Below are 27,167 nucleotides of genomic sequence, written 5' to 3' on the forward strand. Positions count from 1 at the left end.
TCACACTGCCAACTATTTAACTGGCCGGCCTAATGTCGGGCAATTTTTGTAAAGTCCTAGAGTCAAAAAAATTATGTCTATCACATCTTCCATATCGGAAGCACACTGTGCAGGACTTCGTGATCTGTTGGTCAACGAAAAAAATACTCCTGTGCTGCTGCAGCTAGCGAGAAGCATCACAAAAAACGTGTGCACTATCGAAGATGCCGAGGGTAAAACAAATAAAGCATCAAAACAATAACAAACAAAATGCTTCATCTTCCTTTTTATTTGGCATTGCAGAAGCACTTGGGTACGTCACGGCGCATTTGGAGGATATACACAAGGTACTACACAAGCGTCACATTACCAGAGATCTGCTTTTCAAGTACTTGCACACAAGACTGCCGGGTACATCGACCGATTTCACTAAAGCGGATCTGGTTATGAGAGTCATTCAGTATTGGGATAAACAAATTACAACAGAATCAGTTGCCAAGCAAACTTCAGTAACAACAATTGAACGTATAGAGGAAACTGAGCAGGATTATCCCATCAATTTGATGGCACGCAAATTTGGTGAATGGTTCTTTGAGAAGTTCAATGCCAACGATCTGAACCCATCGGATTTATGGAGCGATTCCGTATTGCAGCTTAGTGTGATTGCTGATGACGGCACTAGTGACGTTGAGTGCTCAACAGCCGAAGAGGTTATCGCATCATTATTCAGTGCTAAAGATCAATTTGGTTTCTATTTCAATCCGAACTTAACACACACGGGCGTCCAAGGACGCATCGATGTCTATGGCCATGTTGTGGTGCTCTGTTGCGGCACTTTGCATACAGGCGACAGATCTGTGGGCGTCTTTGAGTGTGCGTTTGGTCTGCTGCGTGATCCAAATGCTGACAACAACTGGAAACCCAAGAAGTTCAAGTGGTCGCTGCGCAGTGAACTGACTCCACCAGAACTGCATACACTCAACTCCAGCGAATCCTTGCAGACGGCACTGGCTTTGCCAACACCCAACGATACACTGGACTAACACTACGAAGGAGGAACTGTTGTGAAGGCAGCTACAAGGCTCGTATATATAAGTTAATATTTATTTTGCTTAAATATAAAACTAGTCTGTTAAATAGGAGTCCATATAACCCAGATACCAATAAGTCTGTTTCAATTGTCATAAATTACATGTTACATTTAAAGTTTTTGTAATGCATTAATGTATCGGATATATGTTAAACAAGAATGTATTCTGAAATCGTTTAAGTTTAATAAGAAAATATAAGCTATTGTATTGAAATAATAAAATAAAAAGTTGACTTTGTATTAAACACCCGAAAACCAATCAAAAATATTCGAAACTCGTTTCTAGAAGTCTTGTCCTTGTAGACTTAGACCAAAAGAGCATGACAGTAATCTCTACTGTTGAGGAAGAACGTATCCCCCGGTCACCATATTTTCATATTCATTTCATTTGCTTTTCTTCAACGATATTTAAAAATTGTTAGTGGACAAAGACAAGAAACGAACATAGGTTTATAAATCGATTGAAATAAAAAGAAATATAAATATTATATATAGCGGAAAGATCGTATAATAATATGCTATCCAATTTACTTTTTAAGCATTTTTTTGTGGATACATTTTCAAACATAATTTCAATATTTTTAATAACTCATTGAAACAGACTATATGGATATTGTTAGTCATGGGAAAATACTTTACCTGATTTGCTTTTGCTTTGCTTTTTCAAGTTTGTTCAAGCTCTTCCCGGTTACCTATTGAGAAATACAATAAGGATGCTAAGTAAATCACGCGATTTGATCAGATCATACAACTTACGCCCCGACGTGGGAATGTCTCAAGTTTCAAGACGCGCGCGCACTTTTCCACAAGGCATTTTCGCCAAGTAGCTGCAAGTTCAGAGAAAATAACAGCATTAAATGTTGTGATTTTTGATCGAATCAGGGTAGGAAAAGTAAATGATAAACGAAAAAAAGAAAATAAATAAATATACATATAGGAAAACTGGCGCTGATAGCATTGGGTTATTATTAACTGATTTTGCACCCAAAAATAAATTATTACCAGTTGGTTCAACTGCTCTGAACTGTCGTGGCTGCTCCGCATGGACGTGATCATTATTGGATCAATTGCAGTTCCACTGAAATGGTATTGAATATTAATAACAATTTCTCCAGTCAAGGCATACTCTATAGATGTTCTATTATATATATTGTATGTGTGTGTGAGTGTGTGGTTTGAAAGAGTGTGTGTGTGTGATAATAAATTGGTATGTGGGAGTTTCTTTTTTTTACATTCATGCATATATATAGATAGTATATATTGTATTAAAAGTATTATACTTAGTTTGTAAGCGCACGCACACACATAACAATCTTATTCGCTTATGACAATTCGCTTCACAACAAAAACCACTTGAACTTATATACATTGTCAGCATATATATATCATATTTGTATATATAGTAATTGTAGTTTATATATTCTTTTTTTGTTTGTTTATATATGTTTTTGGGGTGAGAGTGGTATTTGGAGTTCGATGAAGTTTTTCTTTTTTTGTTTTGTTTTGCTTCTTTTTTTTTAATAACGATAACTTTTTAACTAATATCGCTAACGAAATTTCTTACGGTCTAGGAAATATTGAATTACGTTTATTCTGTTGTCTCATCTACATTTTCTCCTGTATAAATGGATGCATTAGCGCCTGATTTAGCGAAATACGCTTGCCCGGATCAAGAGCAAACATATTCTCCAGCAGATCTTTCAGTTGTGTCACCTTTCGGTGCTGATCATCGGGCAGATTCTGATCGGCAATCAGTTCCTGCTGTAGATTGCGGCTTGGCTTGACAACGGGCATTACCACAATCTTTTCCTGCAAAACATAGTTGGTTTAAAGGGATTATCTCATCGATAATTTGAGGTCTACTTACCCGCTCGGTTAGTTTGTCAATTTCATGATAGAGGAAATTGCAGCTTTGATCAAAATGCTGCTCTCTAAACTGACCCTTGCGCACAATACGATTGGGTATTTTACCCTTGACATCCATGAAGAACTTGAGCATCTGATTATTGCTTTTGCCACTGTACAAGATCTTGCCCGTGTACAGCTCATAGATGGTACAACCAGCTGACCACGTATCAATTCCATAGTCATATGGTATGCCCAATATAATCTCGGGTGCACGATAGAAACGTGACACCAAATACGGTGTAATTTCATTTTCACTGATGCCCGACGCAGAGCCAAAATCGCAAAGTTTCAATATGAGATTATTCTCATTGACCAGAATATTATCGGGCTTAATGTCCGCATGCAGAATGCCCGTTTTCTTCAGCAGCTTGAGGGCCAAAAACAATTGTTGTGTGTAGCTGCGCACTGCCTTGATGTGAAGTCCCACATTCTTGCCATACTTTTTAAGTACCTCACGCAAATTCATTGCCAACGGCTCGAATACCATGCAGAGATGCTTAAGAGATGGAATGAAAAGTTATAGTAGTTTTTTTTATAAAATGTATTTGCATACGCACCTGTTTGTGAAAGAAGTGGCGATACAGACGCAGACAGTGAAAACGATCGTCGGGATCGGCATCGTTCAGTTTCTTCAGTACTTCCAGTTCACGTAGACCAGTTTTGTGCCTATTGGAAGAAAGGGTAGGTTTAGCATAGATGAGGTTAATGCACCCATTCAACAACCACTTACATGATCTCGTTGTTGCGTATGATTTTGATGGCAACATTGGCGGCACCACGAGCTTGATCGCGACCACGCACCACATTGCTGAAGACACCCTGTCCGGTATAGCCGCTGACAAGATAGCGGTTGTCAAGCACCTCGCCAATGCGCACACGATAATAACCCTCGGCATCGTCCCAATTGTCCGTCAAGGCGGGATTCTCGTTTTGATGCTTGTTCTGCACAATTGTGCTTGGTGACTGTGGGAAATGAAAGGAGTTGAAGTTTTAACAACGGTTTCTTGTTGAATTGTGTGTTTAGGCGTGACATTTACAAGCCTGCGACTCACATCAAAATTGGAATCCACATCCTGATCGGCAAACATATCCCAATCGTTGCGTTTCTCCTTGACAGCGCTGTTCTTGGCTGCATTGAGCTGTGGCTCCTCCTCTTCTTCCTCCACCTTATCCCTAAGCGTTGGCGTTGGTGTGCGCTGCGAGCGATCGACTCGCGATGACACTGGCGATGTGCTTCTCGACTCGTAGGAATTAGATTTGCGTGGCGTTGGACTTGTTGTTCGCGATTCCTGATCATTGCTACCCAGTTTCTGCATGTAAACATAGTTAAAAATAGGGAATTCAACATGATTTGAGATTTGATTCAAATACCTTTAGCAGCTCCTCGCGTTGTTTGCGTCGTAGCTCAATAATGCGCTCCTCGTCATCGTCATCCTCATTAATGTCAATGTCAAAGCTTTCATTTTCCTCGTCGCTGCTCTCTTTATCGTGCTGCTTCTGCCCCTCACTAAGCGAGCCTTTGTAGCGATCACGCTCTCCAGCACCCACGCCATTGCCCGAGCCACGTGCTCCACGCCCAGCACCACCACGAGCAGCGCCACGGTCTCCATCACGATCCTGCTCCAGTTGACGCTCACGCTCGCGTCGCCTATCAGATTCAAACTTACTGCGGCTATGCGAACGCGGTCGGTTCCAACGATCGCGTTCCCGTTCCCGCTCTCGTTCACGCTCCCTGGGCCGTCCGCCACGCTGCTCCGCTGGCTGACGATTGTGTTCTCTGTCGCTGGGTCGTCTGTCACGTTCGCGGCTTTGCTCGCGTCTCTCGCGCTGCTTGTCACGATTGATCTCCTGTCGCAAATCCTCCATATTGCGATTGTACTCTTGATGATGGCGCCGCTGGTCACCGCGATTATGCTGCTGCTGCTGCTGCTCCAGACGACGGCGTGGTGTGCGACTGCGTTGTTCGCGAGGCATACGCTCACGGGAGCGTCGTTCACGTCCCGCATCTCGATGATTACGACTGCTGGCTGCAGCTGGTGGCGGTTCATCGCGTGTACGGCTTCGGGGATGGGCAGAGGCGGGTAGGGAGTGGGGCGGCGGCGAGGCATGACGTCGTCGCTTGTCCGGTGTGGGCGAAGGTGTGCGCTGGCCACCGCTAGAATCATCCAATAATATAACATCGGATTCGTTTGAGTTATGGATGTTAGTTTGTTGATTATTAACATGTTTACTAGTTGCAGTTGCCAGCGGTGCTGCAGACTGCGCGCAGGAGTTGGAGGAGGAATTTAGCCTGCGCTTCGACGGCGCCTCACTAGCTGCCAATTTGGTCTGCTGATGATGCTGCTCCCTCGGCTGTTGTTGCTGTCGGCGACGCTCGCCGTTGTCCTCGTCACGTGAGTTGCGTTTGACCAACACCGAATTGGAGCGAGATTCATCGCACTCGGTGTCGGACATGTAGGCGCCCAGACGTGCCTGTAACAGAGCCTTTTGCTTCATCAGTTCCTCCAGATTGAGCTCATCCTCCAGTTTGGGGTCTATGACCGGACTAACCACATCCATGGGACTGCACACAAAACGCGCATTAATTTCTAATTCATATACATGGATTATAGCAATACTTACACTTCACTTTCGCTACCAGAGCTAGCCACTTCTAGCACGGGCACAGTCATCACTTTGTTCTGTATGGTCTTGGTGATCTCCTCGACTAAACTGCATGGATCCGTTTGCATATTAGGCTTTATGATACGGAAATCACCACCATTTTTCTGCATTATTTCAGTAAATTTACTGCTAAGACTTTGACTTTGACTGCTGGAGTTTCGTTGTTTGTTGTCGGATGCATTGGAGGATTCGCTATGATGACGATGGCGCTTCTTTGATTTTTTGTGCTTCTTGTGCACTTTATTGTCGGCAGAGGATGACTTCTTATGTTTCTTGTGCTTTTTCGACTTTTTATGCTTGGCACTGCGACGTTCCTCTGCCTCACTGTTGTCGCTGGAGTCGTAACTGCTCCCCAATAAAAAGAGCCACAAATTAATATACACACACAACACACATACACACACACACAGCTACATAACCTCACAAAGCTCTACTCTGCAAGTTTTGTAGTTCTTTTTTTTTTGTGCGTTTCGTTTTGGTTTCCCTATGAACTCACCTTTTCTCGTCGCTTGTCATTTTTAAGAGTTGGATGCCAATGGCTTGCACGTGCACTCGTTTTGTATTAAATATAGTTTTAATTAATATTTTTTGGTGCTCAAATTTTGTACATCTCCCTACTTATACGTTTGTTTGTAATCACTTTAGTGGTGGAGAAACATCGATAGCACTCTCGTTTGCAGCGATAGATGATGCGTGAACCCTAGATTGGTATATGAATGGCAGTAGCTTGAAGCTCGAAGAATATCGAAAAGGCAATTTTGATTCGTTAAATCGTCGTTTACATCAACATAAAGCTATATTGTAATATTTATTTTTAAAATATCTATCCTATCGATACAGGCTATGAATACATGAACACGACCGATATCTGCGAGTTTGAACTTTGCCCACCCCTATCGCTGTATTCAAACGAATCCGCAAATATTTTCTTATTGGCTTTCTTAATGCAGCTAATATTGTAAATGTATATTATTCAGCCAATTTTAAATAGTTCGTTATATTAAAAAAGGGTGTCAGCTTTATTTTTGTAATTGGTTTTAAGAATAATATGTTACCCAATAATTATATTCGTATTGGCTCGTTAACTAACCAGCTTTATTTCACACTTCAGCTGTTAGTGCTCTCAAGGTTGCCACCCTTTGAGCCAAAAGTACTAGAATCAGCTGTGCACACTGGTGCAAAACTGGGCAGAAGTTCAACAAACTCTGTGCTGCTGATGAAGCAAAAACACATTTTGTTTGGTTGCAATAAGCAAATTAAATAATATAAGTGAAAACCACTTAACTTAATGTGGGGAATAAGAATTCAATACGTATTCCCTGTATTTGATCACCACGTGCAAGGTGCCATTGAGATTAGCTGGATTAATGCTCGCCAAACTTATTAATCGCTGTGCGCAACGTTTAATCCAACAACAAATACGTTTCTCTGCATTCTCAACCCGCTCCCAACGCAAATCCTTCGACATGGATAAAGTTTATCTCCGCAATGCCCAAGACACGCAGGAACTTCACATCACTTTTCGTTATGCTAACGAAGCGCTCAAAGTTGATCGTGACTTTAATTTCTGTCGCCGCATGGACGAATGCATCGATGAGGCCCTGATCCGGATACGCAACAACATTGAAAAGGAGGTAAATAAGCGCAGCAAAAAGAAATCCAAGAAATCTGAGGAAGCAGTGCCAACTGCTCCACAGACTCAAGAGGAGATTGTGGTTGCACTGCATCGCAAGGATTGCGTGGAGAGCATTGCTGGCATTACATTCAACGAACTGTTGTCGGACATATCGCAAGGACTTGAGCTGCGTGTGATAGACCAGTCACTGGACATTGTGTTCAATCAGCCATGGGTTGCTGGTCTTCAATTACCCAGCTCCATAATGGCTGGGTTTCTCGTGTATCCCCTCAAGCTGCAACTGCAGTTTGCCACGCGACAGCATTCCAAAGCACAATGGTACAAGACGCTGAAGCCCAACTCGACTAAAGCGGAGTGGACACCTTGCAGCGAGGGATTGATTTACCAGCTGACTGAGGAAGACATTGATTACTATCTAAAGCTGGTGGTGACACCTGGCAATGAACATGGCGTCTATGGGCCACCTGTTGAGTATGTAACCACATCCCCTGTGCAGGCGGGACCACAAAATTGTCCCTACGAACTACGCCAGCAATATACTAAAAAGCCACTCAGCAATCCTGCAGAGATTCGTGTGGTCAGCTACAATCTGCTGGCAGATTTGTATGCGGATGGCGACTATGCGCGGAAGACGCTATTTCCCTACTGTGCGCCAGCAAACTTGAAGATTGATTATCGCAAGCAGCTATTCATCAAAGAATTAATTGGCTACAATGCGGATTTGTTGTGTCTGCAGGAGGTGGACATTAAGATCTTTGATTACGATTTGCAGCCAGTGCTTGCCGAAGATTTCCAGGGCATCATGACACCCAAAGGCAAAGTGGCCGAGGGCATCGCTTTGTTCTATCGCACATCGCGCTTTGAATTGTTAAACACTTATGTGCTGCACTTGGGTGACAACATCAGCAGTCTGCCCATCTTTGCACCGCTCTGGCAGAAGATTAAGCACAACGAGCAGCTAGCTACTCGCATCTGTGATCGATCCACAACACTACAGTTGTGTTTGTTCCAGCTGAAGGGAACTAAACGTTATGTGATGGTCGCGAATACACATTTGTATTTCCATCCCGATGCTGATCACATCCGTTTACTGCAGATTGGATTCTCGCTGATCTTTGTGGAGCACATCTACAAGCAGGCCATCAAAGAGCACGGCATATCAGATCCCCAAAATATTGGTCTCATATTTTGCGGCGATTTTAATAGTGTGCCTGAATGCGGCATTTATAAATTGATGACGGAACAGTTTGTCGATAGCAACTTTGTAGACTGGAGCAGCAATCAGGAGGAGGCGGTCAAGGATGTGGAGTTGCGACAATCATTTAAAATGGTCTCGGCCTGCGGCACGCCAGAGTTTACCAACTACACAACGCTCTTCGCTGCTTGCTTGGATTACATATTCTACCAAAGCGACTCCTTTGACTTGCTACAATCGGTGCCGCTGCCATCGGTCGAGGAGCTGAGTGCCAATGAAGCTATACCTTCGGTTACTTTTCCATCAGATCATGTTTCATTGGTGGCTGATCTTAAATTTAAGTCAAGCAATTGATTGCTAACTTTGTCGCAATTTTACTTAACTCTCACAATGCACAAATACATATATAGAAAATATAATTCTACAACGTAGTTTACGATAATTGATTGTGCAATAAGATGGGGTTTACCTTTAAGATGAATTGAAAATGAAAACTTTATCAAGCATTTCAACCTGTGCTCAACAAATAGTCTCTAGTTAATATACAAACTGAATATATAAAGTTGTATTTTAATTGTTTTGTTTTGTACATGATTTAACTGGCCACAGCCACTTCGTCGTGATCATCCTTTTCAATACTCAGCTCTAGCACAGCATCTTCATCAACAGACATTGAAATGGGTTCCTTGGAGTTTTCTGTTGATGCCGAGTTTTCTTTGACATTGCCACGATTGCTATCAAATTTGGTGGGACTCATGCTGTTCAACTCATCGTCGTCTTCGTCGCTCACCTCCATTATGCCATTATTGTCATTGTTTACGGATGCGGCATCGCTTTCACTGGACGATGACGACGATCCTGAACTGTTTCCATCTTCTAGTTGCTGCTCCAATTCATGTATTGTGTACATGAGTAGAGTGAAATCGTTGCGACGTTTCTCAAATTTATGCTCCATCTTTAGCTTCTTCTGCGTCAATTTATCAATCTCCTTTTTGATGGTTTCAATTTGTTTCTCGGTGCCTTTGCGATCCGGTTGCTCCTCAATAAGAGAGGCGAGCAAATCGTACTCCATTTTATTCTTGCGTATTTCCTTGGCCACGATCAGCTCCTTCTTACTGCCCTCAATCTCCTCCTTGGCCATTTCAATGCTTTCCTTGTGCTTTTCAGCCAGTTTGCTGTAGTTTTCCTGCTCCTCCTTGATCATATTTAGGGTGTGCACATTTTTCATGGCAGCAAATTGACATTGGGCCAATTGCGCCATAAGGCGATCGTACATTATTTGGCTGCAACCCACAATTGTTAGCTATTGTGTATTCATTATTGCTAATTTACTTACTTGGTTTCGGGGGAATCATTTTTGGAGTTGGCCCATTTCAGAAACTGCTTCAAAAGCATGTTGAGCCTGCGGTCTTCGCCTGTGCCATCGCCGTCAATCAGCAGCCGTTGTTTTATAATTTCCTCTATTAAGATACGTTATTAGAGTGGAAATAATAGTGTTTAAGTTACAAATTAATTGTTTACCGTCGTTCATTGCTAACAATAATTCTTTATGAATTGTAAACAAAACACCGGCTGCTGTAATCGATACAAAATTATTTGTAGTTATCGATAAGAGACATCCCGACTGCCACAACAAAGCGAACGAAGTTAAAGGTAAGCTTTTTAAATTAGTTAATTTGTTTGTAATTATCAAAAATAAAAATAAAAGGACAACACAAATTCAATTAAGTAGAAAATATGCATTTAATATTAGTAGCAACAAATTAAACCACGGTGGCAACCTTCTGGAATGCAAACGTTTGCGGCAGCTTATCGATAAATTGTAAACATTCGCATGTGTTTAGCTGCTTCTGCATTTATTTAGTAGAAATTGTTTGTTTAATTTTCGAAAAATGACTGCCGTACCGCCGCCCGCAAATATCTCCACGCTTATGCCATTAGGTAAGCGGTTAAACATTAATTCAAACTATCTTGTAACTTCAACAATAAATGCTACCGGCAGAATTGGTGGACAAATGCATCGGCTCTAGAATTCACATCATCATGAAGAATGACAAGGAAATGGTGGGAACGCTTTTGGGATTCGATGATTTCGTCAACATGCTGCTGGACGATGTTACGGAATACGAAAACACGCCTGATGGACGCCGCATCACCAAATTGGATCAGATTCTGCTCAATGGCAACAACATAACAATGGTAGGTTCGCAATGAAATCAGCATATAAGTTTCTTGTATAAATATAAACAATTTCCTTGCAGTTGGTGCCTGGCGGCGAGCTGGCCGAATAAGAACAACTTTCCATACATACATACATATATTGTAAGCTTTTAATAAAAACATTTCGGAAACAAAAAACATATGTAGGCTTTTTTAAAAGATTGCCAGTGGTTGCGATGTTAATTAGGTGGCAACACCGCGCATGCGCTTTCCAATTTTGAGCGCGCGCTTTTACTATGCAACGGCCAACAGTCAACATGTGCCATAAATAAAAGTACTCGCACTAACGGTAATGTTCTGGGTGCATGTTCTCCCGTGTGTGCTGCTCTTTTAACTTTTTTTGTTGGAATGGTCACAGTTTCAGTACGGCTCGAAACTCGAACGGAAGTGGAACAAACGAAGCGGAAACCCACACGATACGAATATGGAAAAACTTTTTCATCAACAACAAAATATAATCATGGCAATTTGGTCAATGTAATAATATACAGCTATGACTAATTGTAATTACAACTTGCGGCGCGCTTGAACTGAGCACACTTCAGTTCAGTTCAATTCAGAATTTCGAGTCTCGTGTCGGTTTTTTTTTTTTTTTTTGGCTGCATTCAAAGTCAAGTGAAATTTTTGTCGGTATCTGTTGCGGTCGGTTTTTGTTGGCTTTTGTCGGTCTCGGTCTTTGTCTAAAGGATTTGCACAAAGCACATTAAATTTTTGGACTTTGCTAAGATGATGACTGCGTGAAGAAATCAATAAGACAGGCAAGACGAGGCGATGAGCAGCAGCTGCCAAAGCATTGCAACGGCGGCGAGCAGTGCCGCCACCACAGCAGCTGCCGTCTCCATCTCGGTGTCCAATGCCACCTCGGTGGGCAGCCTCATTGCGGCCGCCTGCAACCTGCAGCAGCCACCGACGTCGCACTATGTCAATGGAACGGGCAGCTTGGGTCGCCTCAAGTTTCATCACAAGAGTCTCGATGCCAGCGATGAGGAGCTTGAGTATACGCAGGTATGTGGCTGACATTATAATTGAAATGGAAATTGTAATTGAAAATGTGGTGAGGTGGGGAGGGAAATATAATGTCAAGCCTGGGCTTGGGTTTGGGTTTGGATTTGGGCTTGGTCTTGGGTGGCTGTTGGTTATTGAGTCATAATGCGATGTCCTGCAGCGTTGGCTCAATTGAAATTGTCTTGTGGCGTGTGGCATTGATGGTGGTGGGTGGGTGGTTCGTGGGTGGTTGCTTGGTGGGTGATGACTGCTGCTTGTTTTGTAAGTAGGGGCTGTTGGGTGGTGTTTGGTGTTTGGCCAGCCGTCGTCGTTGTCGTCGCCATATCGCTCTCTCGCTCTGCATATATTGTATATGCCCCATCGTGAACGTTGGTGGTGGCTTTTATCGCACTCTGGAGTGTGGGTGAAAACCTCCTCAGCTGTTTAACCTCTTTGCTCGGCTCATTGCCAATGAATGGAGTTTACGCTTCGTCAGGCACATGGCCAACCATCAACCATCAACCGTCAACAAAGCTAACGCTAGCTGCGCCCCGCCGATCAGCTTTAAATTATTCAATGCCCCGGAAGTAGCCATACACATTCTCATTCACCCTGACCCCAACATCGTAACCCCAACCTCAAGTTAAAACCACACTTCTTGTTCAACTTTTTAATTCAATTATGAATTTATGACATTTTTATACCCTGTGTAGGTGTTGAAGGGGTATTATAGTCAGGGTAAAGCAAATATATGACTAATTAAATGTTTTTGTCATAAATTCTTACCTCATTTGGTTATCTAGATAATGTCTCTTCTTATGTCATCACTCTCTATTTTGCTCACCACCTTTGCTTTCGACCACTCTGACTTCTGTCAATCTGATTATTCGGGTCTCTTTTGTTTTACTGGGTTACCTTTTAATAATTTTTATTATTTTTTTTTTAGTTTTCCTTTCTCACATAGTTATTTTTATTAGGTTTACTATTTTCTATTTTGTTGTTTCTTTCTTCCAATACATACATATATCTGTATATATTATATGTATGAATATCTTGCCCTTTCTTCGTACCTATAATTTGTGCTATACTTTTTTGTCTTCTATCATTCTACAATTTTTGGTTTCAAATTTATCTTTTTAATTTCTTTTTCTATATTCCTCTGTTTTTTTTCCCTTTCGTGAGTCTTTATAAATATGTCTTCCTCTTCATAGTTTGACTTTTCTGTATTATTCTCTCATTTTCTTATTCGGCCTTTCTATTTCCTTAACACTTTCTCCTTTTCGTCTTTTTTTTCTCATTCTCCCGCTTTCTCTTTCTTTACTATATATGTATCTCACATTTTCCATATCCTACTTTCTAAATTTTGTTATACTCCCCTTTATCATTTCATCTCAATCTTAAAGCTTTTATAATATTAATATCACACAAACATCCATAGACACCACTGTAAGCATAGACACCACTGTACATACAGTGCGCTCTGTGCAGTTGATCACTGTGTCCACGGGCGACCACAGACAAGGAGCTTAGACATTTGCATTTAATTTGCCATCATTTGGCTGAATAGCTTTAAAAGCGGCCATCACAAAGTGCAAGCCACTTCCTACTCGTCTAGTGTCTGCTGTTGCTGCCCCTTCCCTGCTCTACCTCCTGCTGTTGCACACTTTCTCCTTTTCGCCTCTTTTCCCGTTTCCCAGTTGAAGCAATAAAGGATTAATGAAAGGCCGAGGCTTCTTCTCGCTCGGTGGCGCTGTCTGTTTATCTGTAATGTGTGTTTAGTTTTGTGGGCAACTTGTTTGCCGTTGCCTATTGTCTTGGCTCCGTTGATGCCCCCGAGGATGCCCAGTGAAAGTGTTGCCTGCTCATAGCGTATTCATGGGAAAACTAGCGACTGGGTTGGACAAACATCATTTTAATGCTACAGCTGGGGGCAATTTGGTGTGCCACATCTTGGTTAAATAGCCGCACAGCTCTTTAATTAACATGCTTTTTGTCCGTTTTTTTCAGTTGTCGAAGTCCACACACATCCTTGGACGCTACAAGTCGGAACGCTTTCTGGCCTCCAAGCCGGATGAGGATCGACGACGTCGCACCATCATTGTGGAGAAGAAGAACGATTCCTATGGCTTCACCCTGCAAAGCTATGGCATCCATTACAAATGCGACGAGGAGCTGGAGATGATTACCTATGTGGACTATGTGGAATACGGTGGCCCAGCGTATCGGGCTGGGATGCGGGAGGGCGATGTGATACTCTCGATCAATGGCAACGATATGGAGAAGGCTGATCACAAGACCATTGTGGAGTTTATCAAGAAGTGCGACATGAGGATGCGCATGGTTGTGCTCTTCGAGGATTGTGTGCGAAAGGTTAATTACTGAAGATTTCTTGTCGGGGATTACTTAACTGAATTTTCTTCCGCTTCTAGGTGGATCTGCATATGCGCTACATACAGCTTCAGACCTTGTTGCAGCAGAAGATGAACGAGCTGGAGCGTGTGCATCTCCGTGAACGTGAGCTGCTCGAGGGCAAGTGGAAGACGCACAGTTTGCCGGCACGCAAAAAGGCGAATGCCAACACTTCGCCCAGCGATGCTGAAGGCATCTCACCCACAGAGTCAACGGCAGTCGAGGCGGGTTTCTATCGCCCCGCACTGTCCACGGAGGATGTACCCAATTTGGCAATGCGTCAGCAACCGATAATAATACCGCCACCAGCGCAATTTATGCTCACCTATCACTATCTGGATCCCACATATCGCTATGTGCTGCGACCCACAACGCACGGCAATGCGGACAACTATATTGAGGGCGGTGTGATTGGTTTGCAGCGCAGCAGCAGCAGCATCGATCACCAGGCCACCCAACAGCAGCAACAGCAACAGCAGCAACATTATATGATGCAGCGGACCGAATCGCTGGACACGAATACAGCGAGTCAGGGGACGGCGAGCACCACGCAGCAGTATCACAGCGCCAGCGCAGGTGGCGGGGGCGGTGGTGGAGTGAAGCCACCGGCGCCACCACCGAGGACCTGTGAGAAGCACAAGCCGCCTGCGAAGCCGCCAAAGTTGGAGAAGTCAAAGCATTGTCATGCCGGACACTCGTGCAATCCCTGTGTGGGTCACTTTCGCTGGAAGTCTTCCGATAAGTCAGTCGAAAAGTCGCACAATAATGGCGACAACGTTAGCCTCGATGCCTACGATTTGGCCAGTCCCTGCTGCGATACGCAGTGTGTGCCCAGCAGGCGTCGCCATCGCCAGCACAAGGAGCATGTGCACAAGCACAAGCATCGTGAACGCGAGCGTTCCGAGAGCAAACACTCCGCCGCCTCGCGTGGCAATTCACAGACTCAACAACAGCATGCCTCACCCAGTGCAATGGAGGCCAAGTCGATTGCCGCTGAGCGGCCGACGGGGGGACATCATCATCATCACCATCATCACAGGCATCGGCATGATCAGACGCAGCCGGCAACGCAGTCGCATCATCATTACCATCATCAAACCCCTCAAGCGCATTCGCAAACGCAATCCCAGGCGGGAAGCGTGCGTTCGCGTTACTTTGATCTGGCCTCCGGTTTGGCCAGCCATTGCAGTCTGCACTCGTGTACGTCGAGTGAGTTTGCGCCAGCGGATTCCGCCTCCTATACCACCTCCATCAGCACGGACACACTGTTCTGGGATCCCAAGAGCGACGCAGCGCAGCAAGCATCGCGTCAGCAGTCGACCAAGTCGCGTCAATCGTACGAACAGCAGCCAACTCAACAGCAACAGTTGCAGCAACAGATGCAGCAACAACAGCAGCCGCATCCACATGTGCATGCTCATCATCATCATCAGCAGCAACAGCAGCAGCAGCATTATCATGTGACCACCACACAGATGCAACCGTCCCAGATCTATCCCAACACCATGACCTATGTGCAGAAGCCCAAGTCGTGGGATAATCTGGCCAACAAAGCGCTCGTCGGCCAAGGCTATGGCTATGGTTATCTTGATACGGTGGCCATGACGCCACCCGTCAAGCTGCAGCTGGCCCAGCAACGTCATTCGATGCCCCGTCGCAATCCCTATGGACGTTTCTCCACCTACGGCGATGTGGAGAACTATGCACCGCCACCCACTGAGTTTGTGGGTGAGCTAACAACCACCACGACCACAACGATCACAGCCAAGTCCACGGAGCAGTTGCTGGCTGCATGCGATTGTCTGACGCCGCAGCAGCAACAGGCGTTGAAGGCAGCTCAATATCAGTTGAGCCAGAATCAGAAGTTGTCGCATCACAACACCTGTCAAATGGGTTATTATTCGCATCTGCCCAGACCCACGGCCGATGTGGGCATCTCAGTGGGTCAGCAGCCCCACCAGACGACGCCATCGAATAATGGTTGCGATGTGTCCACAGTATCGGAGGCGACGCGACTGTAAAGCGTGTCTATTTGATCAACCGTCTTTTGGAGCGGAGTTCACAACGAATGCCCTCGCTATAAAATGCTCAATATATACACTATATATACTATATAGACACATATCCATCATTCATTTGTAAACTTATGTGAGCATTCAGTGTGAGACTCCGTGAATACTTGTACATCGAAATAATTAGCAGCCAAATTTTTTAAACTTTTAACTTGCACTTCCCAAAGAGAACATATTCCATATTACCGATTACCGATTACCACAGGAATCGGACCAGATCGATATACATACATACGAGTACGATACATATATACGATAACTAGACGCATTGCAGTTACGAATTTTTGTTTTCGGATTTTTGTTAAAGACTGAAAGCTACGCGTATATTTTAAAAGAGAGGTTTAAGATCTGGCGTCAGTAAAAACATAAGTAGTTGAAATACTTATAACAACAACAAGATGAACAACCAAAATGCATGTAGTTATTGTTTTTATCACAATTATATATAAATACGTATACTTAAATATTTATTATATATAGATCAATTATAGATCTGAAATACTGATATCGAGCAATGTAATTTATTCATTGTGATACTTATAGTGTGCAATGATTGGGCACTGAAAATCTAAGAGTGTATCTTTGGCATGCCGAAGCTTAAATCGCCCTTGCAGAGAAGCATAGTTTTATAAATACATATATTCAAAGGATATAGTAGTCAAATTTTGAGAAAATTTCGTAGTTTTATATTCGAACGATATGGTAGTAAAATTTTGAAAAAATTTCGTATAGGACAATATATCAAATTGATAGCTTGTAGATTTTGTTCGAATTAATCTTTGAACAATCGTTCTTATGATAGCTATATGATATAGTAAAGCGATCTGGCCAATTCTGGTAAATAAAATGATATTATCCGAAGTTTCATTTAGATAGCTTTAAAACTGAGAGACTAGTTTGCATAGAAACAAAAGGTCAGACGAACACAAAGAGAGAAAAATAGTTAATTCCAAATTCATGCTTCCTCTGCTTGGGTAGAACAAGAACCATTTTAGTGTATTGTATGATTATTTGGATAAACAAAAAACATGGCGCTTTTTATGTAATGCTAATTGTAAATGTTATAGTACTTTATGTAATGCAATAAAAATTCACTGTGTGTTCATGTAGTATGACTCATAAAACCAAACGAATCGAACAAATCAAAAAATGTTGCACAGCTGCTTAAATGTTTGTAGAGTTTTCACATTTGAAATGTTAACGGCAAGTCTACACTCGAGGCAATCAGATGTTTTTGGCAGCGAACAACCCCCGTTTGGCAAACTGTCAAAATAAGCGCCCTCTGGCGGCGTGACGTGCGCACTAAGGCGAGCTGTCAGTTTTTGGGCAAAAAATCAATAACAACCCCAACCCCGAACCCCCTCGTTAAAAATGTAAATGCGAAAAAATTCAATACTGTGCAGCCATACACGACGGCCACAACGCGTTTCTTTCATTCACCGAATTTCGTTTTTGGCACCCCAAAAGAAATTATTCCCCGATATTCGCAATTAGTTTTGGATCAAACCCATCAATTGGTAATTTGATATCACACAATAGAATTGCATACAAAAATCCAAGCACCGCCAAAAAAAAAGAAGAAAATAATAAAATAACACACACGCAAAAAAAAAAGGAGAAAAGAAGTGACAAAACGAAGAGCCCCCAAAGTGTGTGTGTGTGTGAGCGAGAAAAGAAAAGTGCGTGAAACGAAACGTGAAACGCGCTAAGCGAAAGGCGAAACGATTTCCTCTGCTTTGCAAACCGGCAAAAAGAAAAGAGTATATATATAGTATGTATATAGTATAGGGTAGATAGTACAAAGGGGCAGTGAAAGTGACATGGCAAACGCGTAGTTCAACCAACCAGCTAACAAAAAAAAAAAAAAACACGAAAAGAAAAGAAATATGCTAGGTGTGGCAGCAGTGGCAGTGAAGGCAGAAGTTGGAGCTGCAGTGCATCGCTGCTAGCGAGGAGCAAAAAAGCCAAAAAGCTATCACAACCGAAGCCGGTTGGAGGCAACGCAACTCTACAAAGACGGAGACGGAGACGGATAGAGGCACGGATAGCAAAAGATTCTTGGAACAATTCAGATATCGGCATCGGCCACGGTGACAACGAGAGGCAACGGCAACGTCAGCGTCAACGTCAACGGTGGCGGCTGCTGCTTGTTGTGTTGTTGTTGTTGTTGTTGCTGGCAGCGGCAGCGGCTGTGGCAGTGGCAGGTACAACAACAATGATAAGGTAAGTTGTGTTGAATGCACATTAAAAACAATTTGCAAATGGCGCTTCAAGGGAAATCATTTTTGGTTTTTTTGTTGACAAGCTGTCAAGCTCTTTGTTGGTAATTTAATTAATTCTATAAATACAGTTTTGCGAATCAGTTGCGAAAAATGGCAAAACTGCCTTAAGAAATGAAACGAAACAAACCAGCAAACAAACAGCAACAACAACAGAAAAGAAGAAAAAAATGGAAATGTTGAACTGAAAGTTTTTCCGGCAATACGCTTTAGACAGACAGACAGCTTCCTTTTCACAGTTCGCATCCTGGCGAAGGCAAAGGCAAGGAGCGAGCGCATTGCATTAGAAATATGTACTACGATGTGTGGCCTGAGGCAAAGTTTTGTGTGTTGTGTTGAATTCTATAATTTGTGCGCTCCTCTTTTAATATATATAAATAAAGTTAGCAGCTGTCACAGAAAAGAGCACACAAATACTTTTGTGTCTCATCTATATATACGAGTAGTATATGTAAAATATATGCTTACATATGCTCGATTGTTAAGCTAAAGTTGGGTACTGTGCGGATGCAAAAGGACAACATCATTATCAGTGTCAAAATGCCATTAAATGTGTAAATGTGTAGCCTACAATGCCTTTGAAGGATTACCCACACTCACACACTCACACACACACCCGCTTCATGCTTGTTTACTCAGAGCAAAAAATGTACAGAAAAAATAAGTATTAAAAACAGGAGAAAAAAAAGAAATGTGCAGCTTTGTCAAATAGCAAAAGCGTTGAGAGTATGGAGTGCCAGCGAGTAATATTTGTTGGAGTGCTGGCGGGCATTGAAAACACATATACACACGCACACACACACACAGACGCACGCACACATGTGGGCCGCTTGGCAGTTAGTCAAAAAGCGTTGCCTCTGTTCTCCATTCTCCATTCTCCGCTCCTCCGTTTCTCGGTTCTGTTCTGTGCTGTGAGTTGGCTGTCTGGCGTTGAGCGCCAAAGTGCGTTGCATACTTTTTTGCGCGCTTTGTTTGACTAGGATTGGGATTTTCCAGCAGTTGTCGTCATCATCGTCGTGCACAAGCAACAACAACAACAACTACAACTAGTTAAAGCAGCCAGTTGAGCAGACCAACTTTTTTTTTTTGCTTCTTACAACATGCAGCCAGCTGCCAGGCGACAAAAATGTCAAAACTCTCAGACTAAAGCATAAATAGAAGTTCAGTTGGTGTAAAGTAATCAACAGCTTGCAGCCATAAATTAAATGTGTTTAATTTAATTTGTTGCATGTGCAACAGCTTTATAAGAAAGTTGTGTGTATGTGTGTTGGAGCCAGAAACTAGGAAGCGGGGCATGTGTTAATAAGCATCGGCAGAGTGGCAACGACTTTTGCTTAGTATTTGTGTTTTTTCATTTCCGGTTTCCACATGTTGACATGTTGCTGCTGCTGCTGCTGTTGCTGATGATGATGGTGATGCGAGTGATGAGGGTGATGGCATTGATGATGATGAAGTCAGCAGCCGACCAGCAGCAGCAGCAGCTACTAAAGCCAGCGTGAGTTAGTTAGTGAGTGAGTGAGTGAGTGAGTCAGCTTGTTAGTTTATCAGCTTTGTTTAGGTGTCTCCACGACACACACACTCACACACACACACTCGTTAGGCCTCGTCTCGTCTTGTCAACGTTCATGTTCACGTTGCGTATGCGTAATTTTCATATTATGTAATTTTGACTTGTTAAATGAACTCTTAATTTGATTAGGGCGCCATAATTATGAAGTGGCGCCGCTTCACTCACAATTCTGAGTGACGCATGTCTTTCTCAGCAGCAGCAGCTTCCCTTCGAAAACAGCAGAAAAAACTGTGTTTACTCTCCACTCTTCTTCACTCTACACTCTTCACTTCCTCGCCCCCCGCTCGGGCGGCAGGCGATGCTGTCTCTGTTGCTGATGAGCTCATATTGAAAGTTTTTTGTGTGTGAGCCAGCGACCTAGTTTGGTCAAACCCAAATCAATGTGGTCGCTGTGGCGCCATTTTGCACTAACCGAACGAACCTTGTGTGCAGCCTGTTGGCCTCCTTCTGCCTCCTGCCTCCCGTTTCTTTTAATTATGATTTTTTCTATTTTTTGTTGAACTATTTTCTCTTTATGGTTTCGTTTTTTGTGTAAATGCTGACTTAGTCACCTGGTCGAGCGTTATTAATTGAGCTTTTGATGCATAGCTGCTGCCAATTGTCTTCCCCCCTCTCTCTCTCTCTCGATGTCTCCCGCTCCAACTCAATCCCTGTCCAGCTGTGCCTTTGCCTCTGCCTCTGTCTGACTGTGCACTTAAAAGGCTACGTAATTGTTTTCGCCAAATGGAAATTTTAATTAAATTTCAATGTGATTTCGAACTCGTCATATTGACTTTAAATATTGCATCATCCGGACACAGTCTCGACTCAGTCTCAGTATCTAAATTTATTTATTTTTGTAATAAATTTATTGTTTTGCGCTGGCATAAAAATTAAAAATTTAATAATGACAGCAGCAAGCAATAAAATTGCCCATTAAGCATACGCCGCTTTGGCATTTATTGTATCCACGACAACTGGAGAGGCATCAACATCATTATCGTCATCATCATCATCATCTTTATCGATAGCTCAATGAGTGACTGCAAAATAAAAAAAAGAAAGAAAGAAAAATCTCAAGTAGACACTGCTCTCTGCTCTGAATATCTATGGGAAATAACAAGCACAAGTATAATAGATACATAACTGCATCGCAGTAGATAGATGGATGGATAGATTGAGATTGAGATTGGATAGATAGAAGCAGTTGCCTGATGCAGTTTGTTTATTTATGACTTAAGCTTGATTTCTAATCTTTGTTCTAGCAAACCCGGTTCCCACACATAACACTTTGGGGCGGCAGAGAACGGCATGGTGAAAATGGAGTCCACTGAAGAACAGGATAGAAAGCTTGTTTTGGAGTTTTGCCATTTGCTAGAGAAATCCAAACAGCTGTTCAACGGACTCAGGTAAGTTGAAAGATGAAATATTCAGGAAAATACTAATGTATTCCATATTCAAATTCTATAGAGATCTGCCGCAGTATGGCCATCGACAGTGGCAAGCGTACTTTGGACGCACCTTTGATGTCTACACGAAACTGTGGAAATTCCAGCAGCAACATCGCATGGTGCTCGACTCAAAGTATGGACTGAAACGCTGGCAAATTGGCGAGATAGCCAGCAAAATCGGACAGCTTTATTATCACTATTAGTGAGTAGTTCAATCGCTTCTTTATTTTATTTTACTAAAATGTACTTTTTATATTCTTTGAACAGTTTAAGAACCAGCGAAACAAACTACCTGAATGAGGCGTATCAGTTTTATGCGGCAATCAGAGGACGTGCGTATTATTCGCGTGCAGCCAAAGAGGATCGACCCGATTTGATGGTGAAGAAGCTGCGCTATTATGCACGCTTTATTGTCGTCTGTCTGCTGCTCAAGAAGATGAAGCTGGTCCGCGAGCTGGTCACCGAATTGGAAAAGCAAATACAGGAGTACACAAACACGTAAAAGGCCAACCAAATAACAATTGCTGATCAAGGTTTTTTTTCACACTTTCTCTTTTCGGTATTCACACATATCATTGCAGTTACGAGCCCGAGGATCATTTGGAATGGTCTCTGGTGCTGGAGGAGATTAAGGGGTTCATTAAGGCAGAGGCAGCTGTAGCCGTGCTGCATGCCGATTCCAATCCAATCATATTATCACACAGGTGAGTCGTTGGCACAATCCATTCAACCATCCCGCGTACACTTTGCCCGTGCTTTCGTCGGCGGAGTAGGAGTATGGAGAGCTTGTGGGGAGGTTGTTTGGTTATGGGAGGGTTCGCGCTCTCTCTGTCTCTCTCTCTTTATATTTCTTATTTTCGTTCGAGCGTAGGTATACAAGTTTTGCTTCTGTTCTGTTGCTATCAATTATTTGATTTATTGTGCTTATCACAGAAGACTTGAAAAAAAAAACAACAAAGAAACACTCACCGTTGTCATTCGTCATGCACTTTTCCATGTTTTCCCTCCACCCACACTCACACACACACAAACACAACACAATGAAATGCAAGCGGTGTATAACGAGATAATAATTCGATCAATTTGCATAGCAATTTTTTTGGGACTCCTAAAAGTATGCTATGCAAATTGGAATTGCAATTTATGACAGTTGCAGTTCGAAGTTGAAACTGTTATACGCAGATGTTTTTCATTGCTACAACACAACTTACATCCACACACACAACGTTATCATTTCATATGTTCTCCCCCATATAAACATACACACATAAACACATACATCAACACACACACACACACATACACCCTTCCCCCCATATCACCTCATTAGTGCGCCACATTCTCAATTCTTCTGTGAAAGCACGGGCCCCCGCAATTTGCTTGTGGACCAGCACAACTACAACGACTTATGGGCAGTGGTTCCGGTTCTAGGTTATCACCGCTAACGACGCCGCCGTGCGAGCGTTCCCCGCACATGACCCTCAGCCTCCAGGAGATACTCATTGTGGGCTCAGCCTGCGAGCAGGCCAAATTCTCCGAGCTCACCATGGATATGTTTAGGTAAGCAAGCGATCAAGCAATTCGAAATAAAAAGTATTAAACGAACTTTTCTTTAGGATGCTGCAAACATTGGAGCGCGAACCAACGGAGTCGGCCACGAATCCGCTGAGCATGTCGCATGGGCTGCATGGACACGACGCCAGTCCGGCGGCCAGTCGCATACCACCATATGGAGTGCCGGGATCCAAGGGATACTTGGAGAATGGTCGTCATTATCGAGACAATCCTCATAAATATTTACTATACAAGCCTTCGATTAGTCAGCTGCTGGTGTTTCTAGCCAGCGGCTTTAAGGAACTGCCACTGGGTGGTGCTTTACTTTTGTACATGTCAGCGGACGGCTGTTTCTCCACCACCAAGCATCCCGAGGACTGTGAGTAACCTCTCACGTCATATTCAATTCATCGACTAATTTAATTTTGATCCCTTAGATGGATATGAGCTGGGTGGCCTGGCCACCAGTGTGAAACGCGATAGCGTCGATGGCGGCGGTTTGTCGTGTCGTGGCAAATCGTACAAGGAGAATCATTGTCTCTATCCGGGTGATCTTTATCCGTTTACGCGTCGGCCCATGTTCATCATCATCGATTCGGATAATTCGTTTGTCTTTCAGCACATACCCCGCTACTTTGGCCAGCCGCTGGTCGTCCTCATGTCCCCCCAAGATGTGCCGCCCGCATTCCAAGGTATTTGCTATCATTCAACAACTTTGAATAGTCTTTTATTTGTATTCTGTATCTTATAGCTGATGTGCAACATCATGGCTCGCTGTTTACATTATTCCTGCACTCTCCGCTCACGGCGCTCTGCTACATTTGTAATGTCGGTGATGTGCCCATTCATCACTGGGAGCGCTGTCAAACCTATGTGGATCGTTTCATCACCGAGGCCTCGCGTCTCGTCACACGTTGTCGCATCGATGAGATCGAACAGGGCATTGGTTTTATTGGTGAGCTTTCCTTTCACTATTCAATATAAGTCTTTTAGACCCTTCATTTATAAAAGAAGTAAATAAGGGTCTATTAAGCTTTTAATCCTTCTATGATTCAATAGATTTTTAGACCCTTCATTTATAAAATAAGTAAAAAGGGTTTCAAATAGAAATGTACATGTAGGTAGAAGAAGATATCTCCAACTCTTTGAAGTACATTTACTTTAAATGCTCTTAATATCCGTCAAGATCTCTATAACAAGTAGACCTTCTAAGTATTTTAAGTTTCTTGCTGTAGGTCTCGAACCTAGTTAACTTTTTTGATATTGACTCCAATTTCATATTTAAAACAACTAAAATTATTAATCAAGATATAAATTAGCAGGCGTGTAAAGTGCAGCATTTTATCTTCGTTATCAAAATGTTATTATGATCAGACCATATTGAAACATACGGAATCGAGGACAGATATAAAAAACAGAGAGCCACAAAGTAATGTACTTGCTAAAGGGACTCTTTCAGTCTATATCTAAAGGGTCTATCGTAGTCTATATCTAAAGGGTCGCAGGCTATATCTTAAAGGGTCTGTCGCAGTCTTTATCTAAAGGATCTATTGCAGTCAAATCTTAAAGAATATATTTCTTACTCATTTTGTTGTATCTTGTTTTAAAAAAGTGATAGATGTGTTGTAATGAATTCAGGAAAAAATATTATTGAAATTCTATCGATCCATCTATATCTAACTGGTCTATCACAGTCTATATCTAAAGGGTCTATTGCAGTCAAACCTTAAAGAATATATTTCTTACTCATTTTGTTTTATCTTGTTTTAAAAAAGTGATAGAAGTGTACTATTGAATTCAGGAGAAAATATTTTCGAACTTCCTCTAACTCTATTTCATCTTTCTTGGCTTTCAGACTCGTCCTATGTTCAGTTCTTTGGCGACGATTTTCTGCGCACACTCATCTTACGCTTCGTCTTCTGTGATGTTGTGCTCCGCTTGCATCGCGGCTTCCGAGGTCGCCACATGCGACCGCGCTGCGAGCCGCAGCTGCCGGCGAATGAGCTTCTCGAGCACCCCTCGCTGTCGCACATCATATTCCAATTGGCATCGGCGCTCGATGTGCGCGGCCATTTCTCCGAGGGTCCCGAGTGCGACTGATGACTTTTTTTGGCCGTAGTCTTAGTTCTAGTCATAATTTTCTATACGCGTCAGCAGTTGATCCAACTTGTATCCTCGCATTGCCTGGACAGACACCTTTCGTTGATACCTTATGTGTATAATATTTTACCGCCTGGTTGGAGCTGGTCTTGGAGATGGAGTTGGACTTGGATTAGCTGGAATGCCAGCTAATTGAAGTGTGCGTGTGTGTGAAACTGATTTAGTTTAATTACTATGATGATGATAATGATGATGATGTTTTGCCGCTATTGTCGAAAAGTGCATATTCAACTTTTATAACATACATACAGAGAAAATGGAAAACACACAACAAATCACATAATATTATTAACATGAACAAAAATACATACGAGTATATTATACCCGATTACTTACGAGTATATGAAATTAATCAAGTAATTAGCTAGTTTTCTTATATAGTGCGTCGCGCAATGGAATGGTCCAATGTTAGTTGCTTAGCATATACATAAATAATGAGAGAAAAACCATATACACAACATAATTAACTATAATTAAATAATACTTGAAATGTACGCAGAATGGATGAAAGGGATTTAAGTAACATGTCAAAGAACCTAACAAAACGATAACTGCCAAAAAAAAAAGAATAAATCAAATTTAGTTGGAAATAGAAAACAATGTCGAACAACAATTTTTAATAAATTGAAGCCATTTTTACGGAGAATTAGAGCAGAAATATAACAAAGGAAATTACAAAATAATAAAACATTATCATTATACGCAGCGATAAATATTTAGCTTTTATACAACATGACGAGAATAACGGAGATCTATAATTAATAATAATAATAATAATGAAATCTATTAACACGACACACTATATAAGAAATGCGTTTTTTAATGCATTCTCATGCATTGTACACGACGCTCATAACAAATTAATATTAAAAAATAAAACCAATATATATATATATATACACAAATATATATATGAAAATAATAATAATTGCATATAGGTATTATTATGATTACAAGATGACTGAAAGTTACTGTTTCAAAAAGCAAAATTTAGCAAATATAATAATTACTTATATACATATAAAGCTAGTTAAGAACAACACAAAAAAAAAATAATATACAAAATATATTTTGCGTATGTTAAATAACTTAAAATTAAAAACAAACCCAGCAAAAACCATTTTATACGAAGAAAAAAACAAAAACCTATACATGCAAAATCTATACTTGAAAAGCAAATAAATTAATTCAAATAAAATAATATGAATCACGATTCGGAATTCACACTCAGTTAAAAGAGTTTATGCGTTAATAATACTAAAATGAATCTTTTCTTTCTTTTGGCGTGAACATGGATATCGGAAATGCATCGATAATAATCCCCATAAAGTAATAATAAACAGTTAAAGAGACAAACACACACACATATACACGCATATATGAAAATAAATCTAGTTAAACGCATAGTAAATATATTTATAATTGACAGTTTTTTTTATCACAAGCCCAAGACAACATTTTGCTTTCCAGTTATTGTTTCTAATATCAAATATCTAAGAATTCTGTGCATTTTTCAAATATTTCAAAAAACCAAAATCCAAAGTAAGCTTTTATAAATTTCGAAATTCTCAAGCAAAAACGTATTAACAATAAACAAAGCGCAAGCGATTAATTATTTTTGAAAGTTCTTAATACTCTTAACATCTTTGTTAACATAAACAAATTGTATAGACTCTTGACAAATTTATTTAAATATTGTACATAATTAATTCTAAAAAAAAAACCAATACAAAAAGAAATGCTCTTGAAATGGTGAACGAGTTTTGCAAAGGCATAATCATTTCTATTAGATTTTGTACATTTAACAAATTGCATTTACATAAGATATAAAAGAAAACAAAAAACAAAAACAAAGAAAAAAATGAAAAACAAAACAGCAAAAATAATAAACAAATGAATTCATGATTAATCAGCAACATTAGCCACACGTAAGCGATACAACAAAACCCACAAAGAGTACATTCAAACATTATCATAAGCAAATTGTTTAACACTATCAGCCATAAACAACAAAAAA

At 41.7% G+C, this 27,167-nt stretch overlaps 7 protein-coding genes across 11 annotated transcripts; 5 read left to right on the plus strand and 2 right to left on the minus strand.

Moving 5' to 3' along the window:
* The first annotated feature begins 40 nt into the window (after nucleotides 1-40).
* LOC117569756 (uncharacterized protein C3orf38 homolog) lies at nucleotides 41-1,253 on the plus strand. The gene is made up of 2 exons (XM_034251048.2): nucleotides 41-212; nucleotides 283-1,253. Exons 1-2 carry the CDS (start codon nucleotides 74-76, stop codon nucleotides 1,020-1,022), a joined length of 879 nt encoding a protein of 292 aa, XP_034106939.1. The 5' UTR covers nucleotides 41-73; the 3' UTR covers nucleotides 1,023-1,253.
* A 61-nt stretch (nucleotides 1,254-1,314) lies between these two features.
* On the minus strand, nucleotides 1,315-6,289 carry LOC117569742 (serine/threonine-protein kinase PRP4 homolog). 3 transcript variants are annotated; one of them, XR_004572277.2, is made up of 11 exons: nucleotides 6,138-6,289; nucleotides 5,600-5,986; nucleotides 4,349-5,540; nucleotides 4,030-4,287; nucleotides 3,708-3,940; nucleotides 3,535-3,643; nucleotides 2,937-3,473; nucleotides 2,656-2,878; nucleotides 2,072-2,147; nucleotides 1,826-1,896; nucleotides 1,315-1,761 (listed from the first exon to the last, which is right to left on the minus strand). XR_004572277.2 is itself a non-coding variant. In XM_034251025.2 (8 exons), the coding sequence occupies exons 1-8, from the start codon at nucleotides 6,155-6,157 to the stop codon at nucleotides 2,675-2,677; spliced, it is 2,940 nt and encodes a 979-aa protein (XP_034106916.1). In that variant the 5' UTR covers nucleotides 6,158-6,289; the 3' UTR covers nucleotides 2,176-2,674. The 3 variants fall into 3 exon arrangements, 2 of the variants coding, with proteins under 2 accessions (XP_034106916.1, XP_034106918.1); XM_034251025.2 differs by lacking the exons at nucleotides 1,315-1,761; nucleotides 1,826-1,896; nucleotides 2,072-2,147 and having other exon boundaries at nucleotides 2,176-2,878; XM_034251027.2 differs by lacking the exons at nucleotides 1,315-1,761; nucleotides 1,826-1,896; nucleotides 2,072-2,147; ... (2 more) ...; nucleotides 3,535-3,643; nucleotides 3,708-3,940 and having other exon boundaries at nucleotides 4,138-4,287; nucleotides 4,349-5,132; nucleotides 5,209-5,540.
* A 504-nt stretch (nucleotides 6,290-6,793) lies between these two features.
* On the plus strand, nucleotides 6,794-8,927 carry LOC117569745 (2',5'-phosphodiesterase 12). Its single transcript, XM_034251032.2, has one exon. The coding sequence runs from the start codon at nucleotides 7,009-7,011 to the stop codon at nucleotides 8,824-8,826; it is 1,818 nt and encodes a 605-aa protein (XP_034106923.1). The 5' UTR covers nucleotides 6,794-7,008; the 3' UTR covers nucleotides 8,827-8,927.
* An 82-nt stretch (nucleotides 8,928-9,009) lies between these two features.
* LOC117569759 (THO complex protein 7) lies at nucleotides 9,010-10,099 on the minus strand. The gene is made up of 3 exons (XM_034251052.2): nucleotides 9,994-10,099; nucleotides 9,809-9,932; nucleotides 9,010-9,755 (listed from the first exon to the last, which is right to left on the minus strand). Exons 1-3 carry the CDS (start codon nucleotides 10,001-10,003, stop codon nucleotides 9,068-9,070), a joined length of 822 nt encoding a protein of 273 aa, XP_034106943.1. The 5' UTR covers nucleotides 10,004-10,099; the 3' UTR covers nucleotides 9,010-9,067.
* A 166-nt stretch (nucleotides 10,100-10,265) lies between these two features.
* On the plus strand, nucleotides 10,266-10,838 carry LOC117569765 (U6 snRNA-associated Sm-like protein LSm5). The gene is made up of 3 exons (XM_034251059.2): nucleotides 10,266-10,413; nucleotides 10,475-10,671; nucleotides 10,734-10,838. The coding sequence occupies exons 1-3, from the start codon at nucleotides 10,365-10,367 to the stop codon at nucleotides 10,761-10,763; spliced, it is 276 nt and encodes a 91-aa protein (XP_034106950.1). The 5' UTR covers nucleotides 10,266-10,364; the 3' UTR covers nucleotides 10,764-10,838.
* Nucleotides 10,839-11,031: 193 nt separating this feature from the next.
* LOC117569743 (uncharacterized) lies at nucleotides 11,032-16,555 on the plus strand. The gene is made up of 3 exons (XM_034251028.2): nucleotides 11,032-11,697; nucleotides 13,684-14,046; nucleotides 14,106-16,555. Exons 1-3 carry the CDS (start codon nucleotides 11,464-11,466, stop codon nucleotides 16,104-16,106), a joined length of 2,598 nt encoding a protein of 865 aa, XP_034106919.1. The 5' UTR covers nucleotides 11,032-11,463; the 3' UTR covers nucleotides 16,107-16,555.
* Nucleotides 16,556-17,458: 903 nt separating this feature from the next.
* Nucleotides 17,459-25,750, plus strand: LOC117569746 (protein SCAI). 3 transcript variants are annotated; one of them, XM_034251034.2, is made up of 10 exons: nucleotides 17,459-18,380; nucleotides 21,251-21,394; nucleotides 21,456-21,638; nucleotides 21,704-21,922; nucleotides 22,018-22,140; nucleotides 22,853-22,996; nucleotides 23,053-23,369; nucleotides 23,428-23,682; nucleotides 23,742-23,945; nucleotides 24,846-25,750. In XM_034251034.2, exons 2-10 carry the CDS (start codon nucleotides 21,297-21,299, stop codon nucleotides 25,088-25,090), a joined length of 1,788 nt encoding a protein of 595 aa, XP_034106925.1. In that variant the 5' UTR covers nucleotides 17,459-18,380; nucleotides 21,251-21,296; the 3' UTR covers nucleotides 25,091-25,750. The 3 variants fall into 3 exon arrangements, with proteins under 3 accessions (XP_034106925.1, XP_034106924.1, XP_034106926.1); XM_034251033.2 differs by having other exon boundaries at nucleotides 17,466-18,380; nucleotides 21,704-21,934; XM_034251035.2 differs by having other exon boundaries at nucleotides 17,466-18,380; nucleotides 21,704-21,934; nucleotides 22,868-22,996.
* The last annotated feature ends 1,417 nt before the right edge of the window (nucleotides 25,751-27,167 follow it).

The sequence above is a fragment of the Drosophila albomicans genome, chromosome 3 (assembly GCF_009650485.2).
Source record: "Drosophila albomicans strain 15112-1751.03 chromosome 3, ASM965048v2, whole genome shotgun sequence".
NCBI lineage: Eukaryota > Metazoa > Arthropoda > Insecta > Diptera > Drosophilidae > Drosophila > Drosophila albomicans.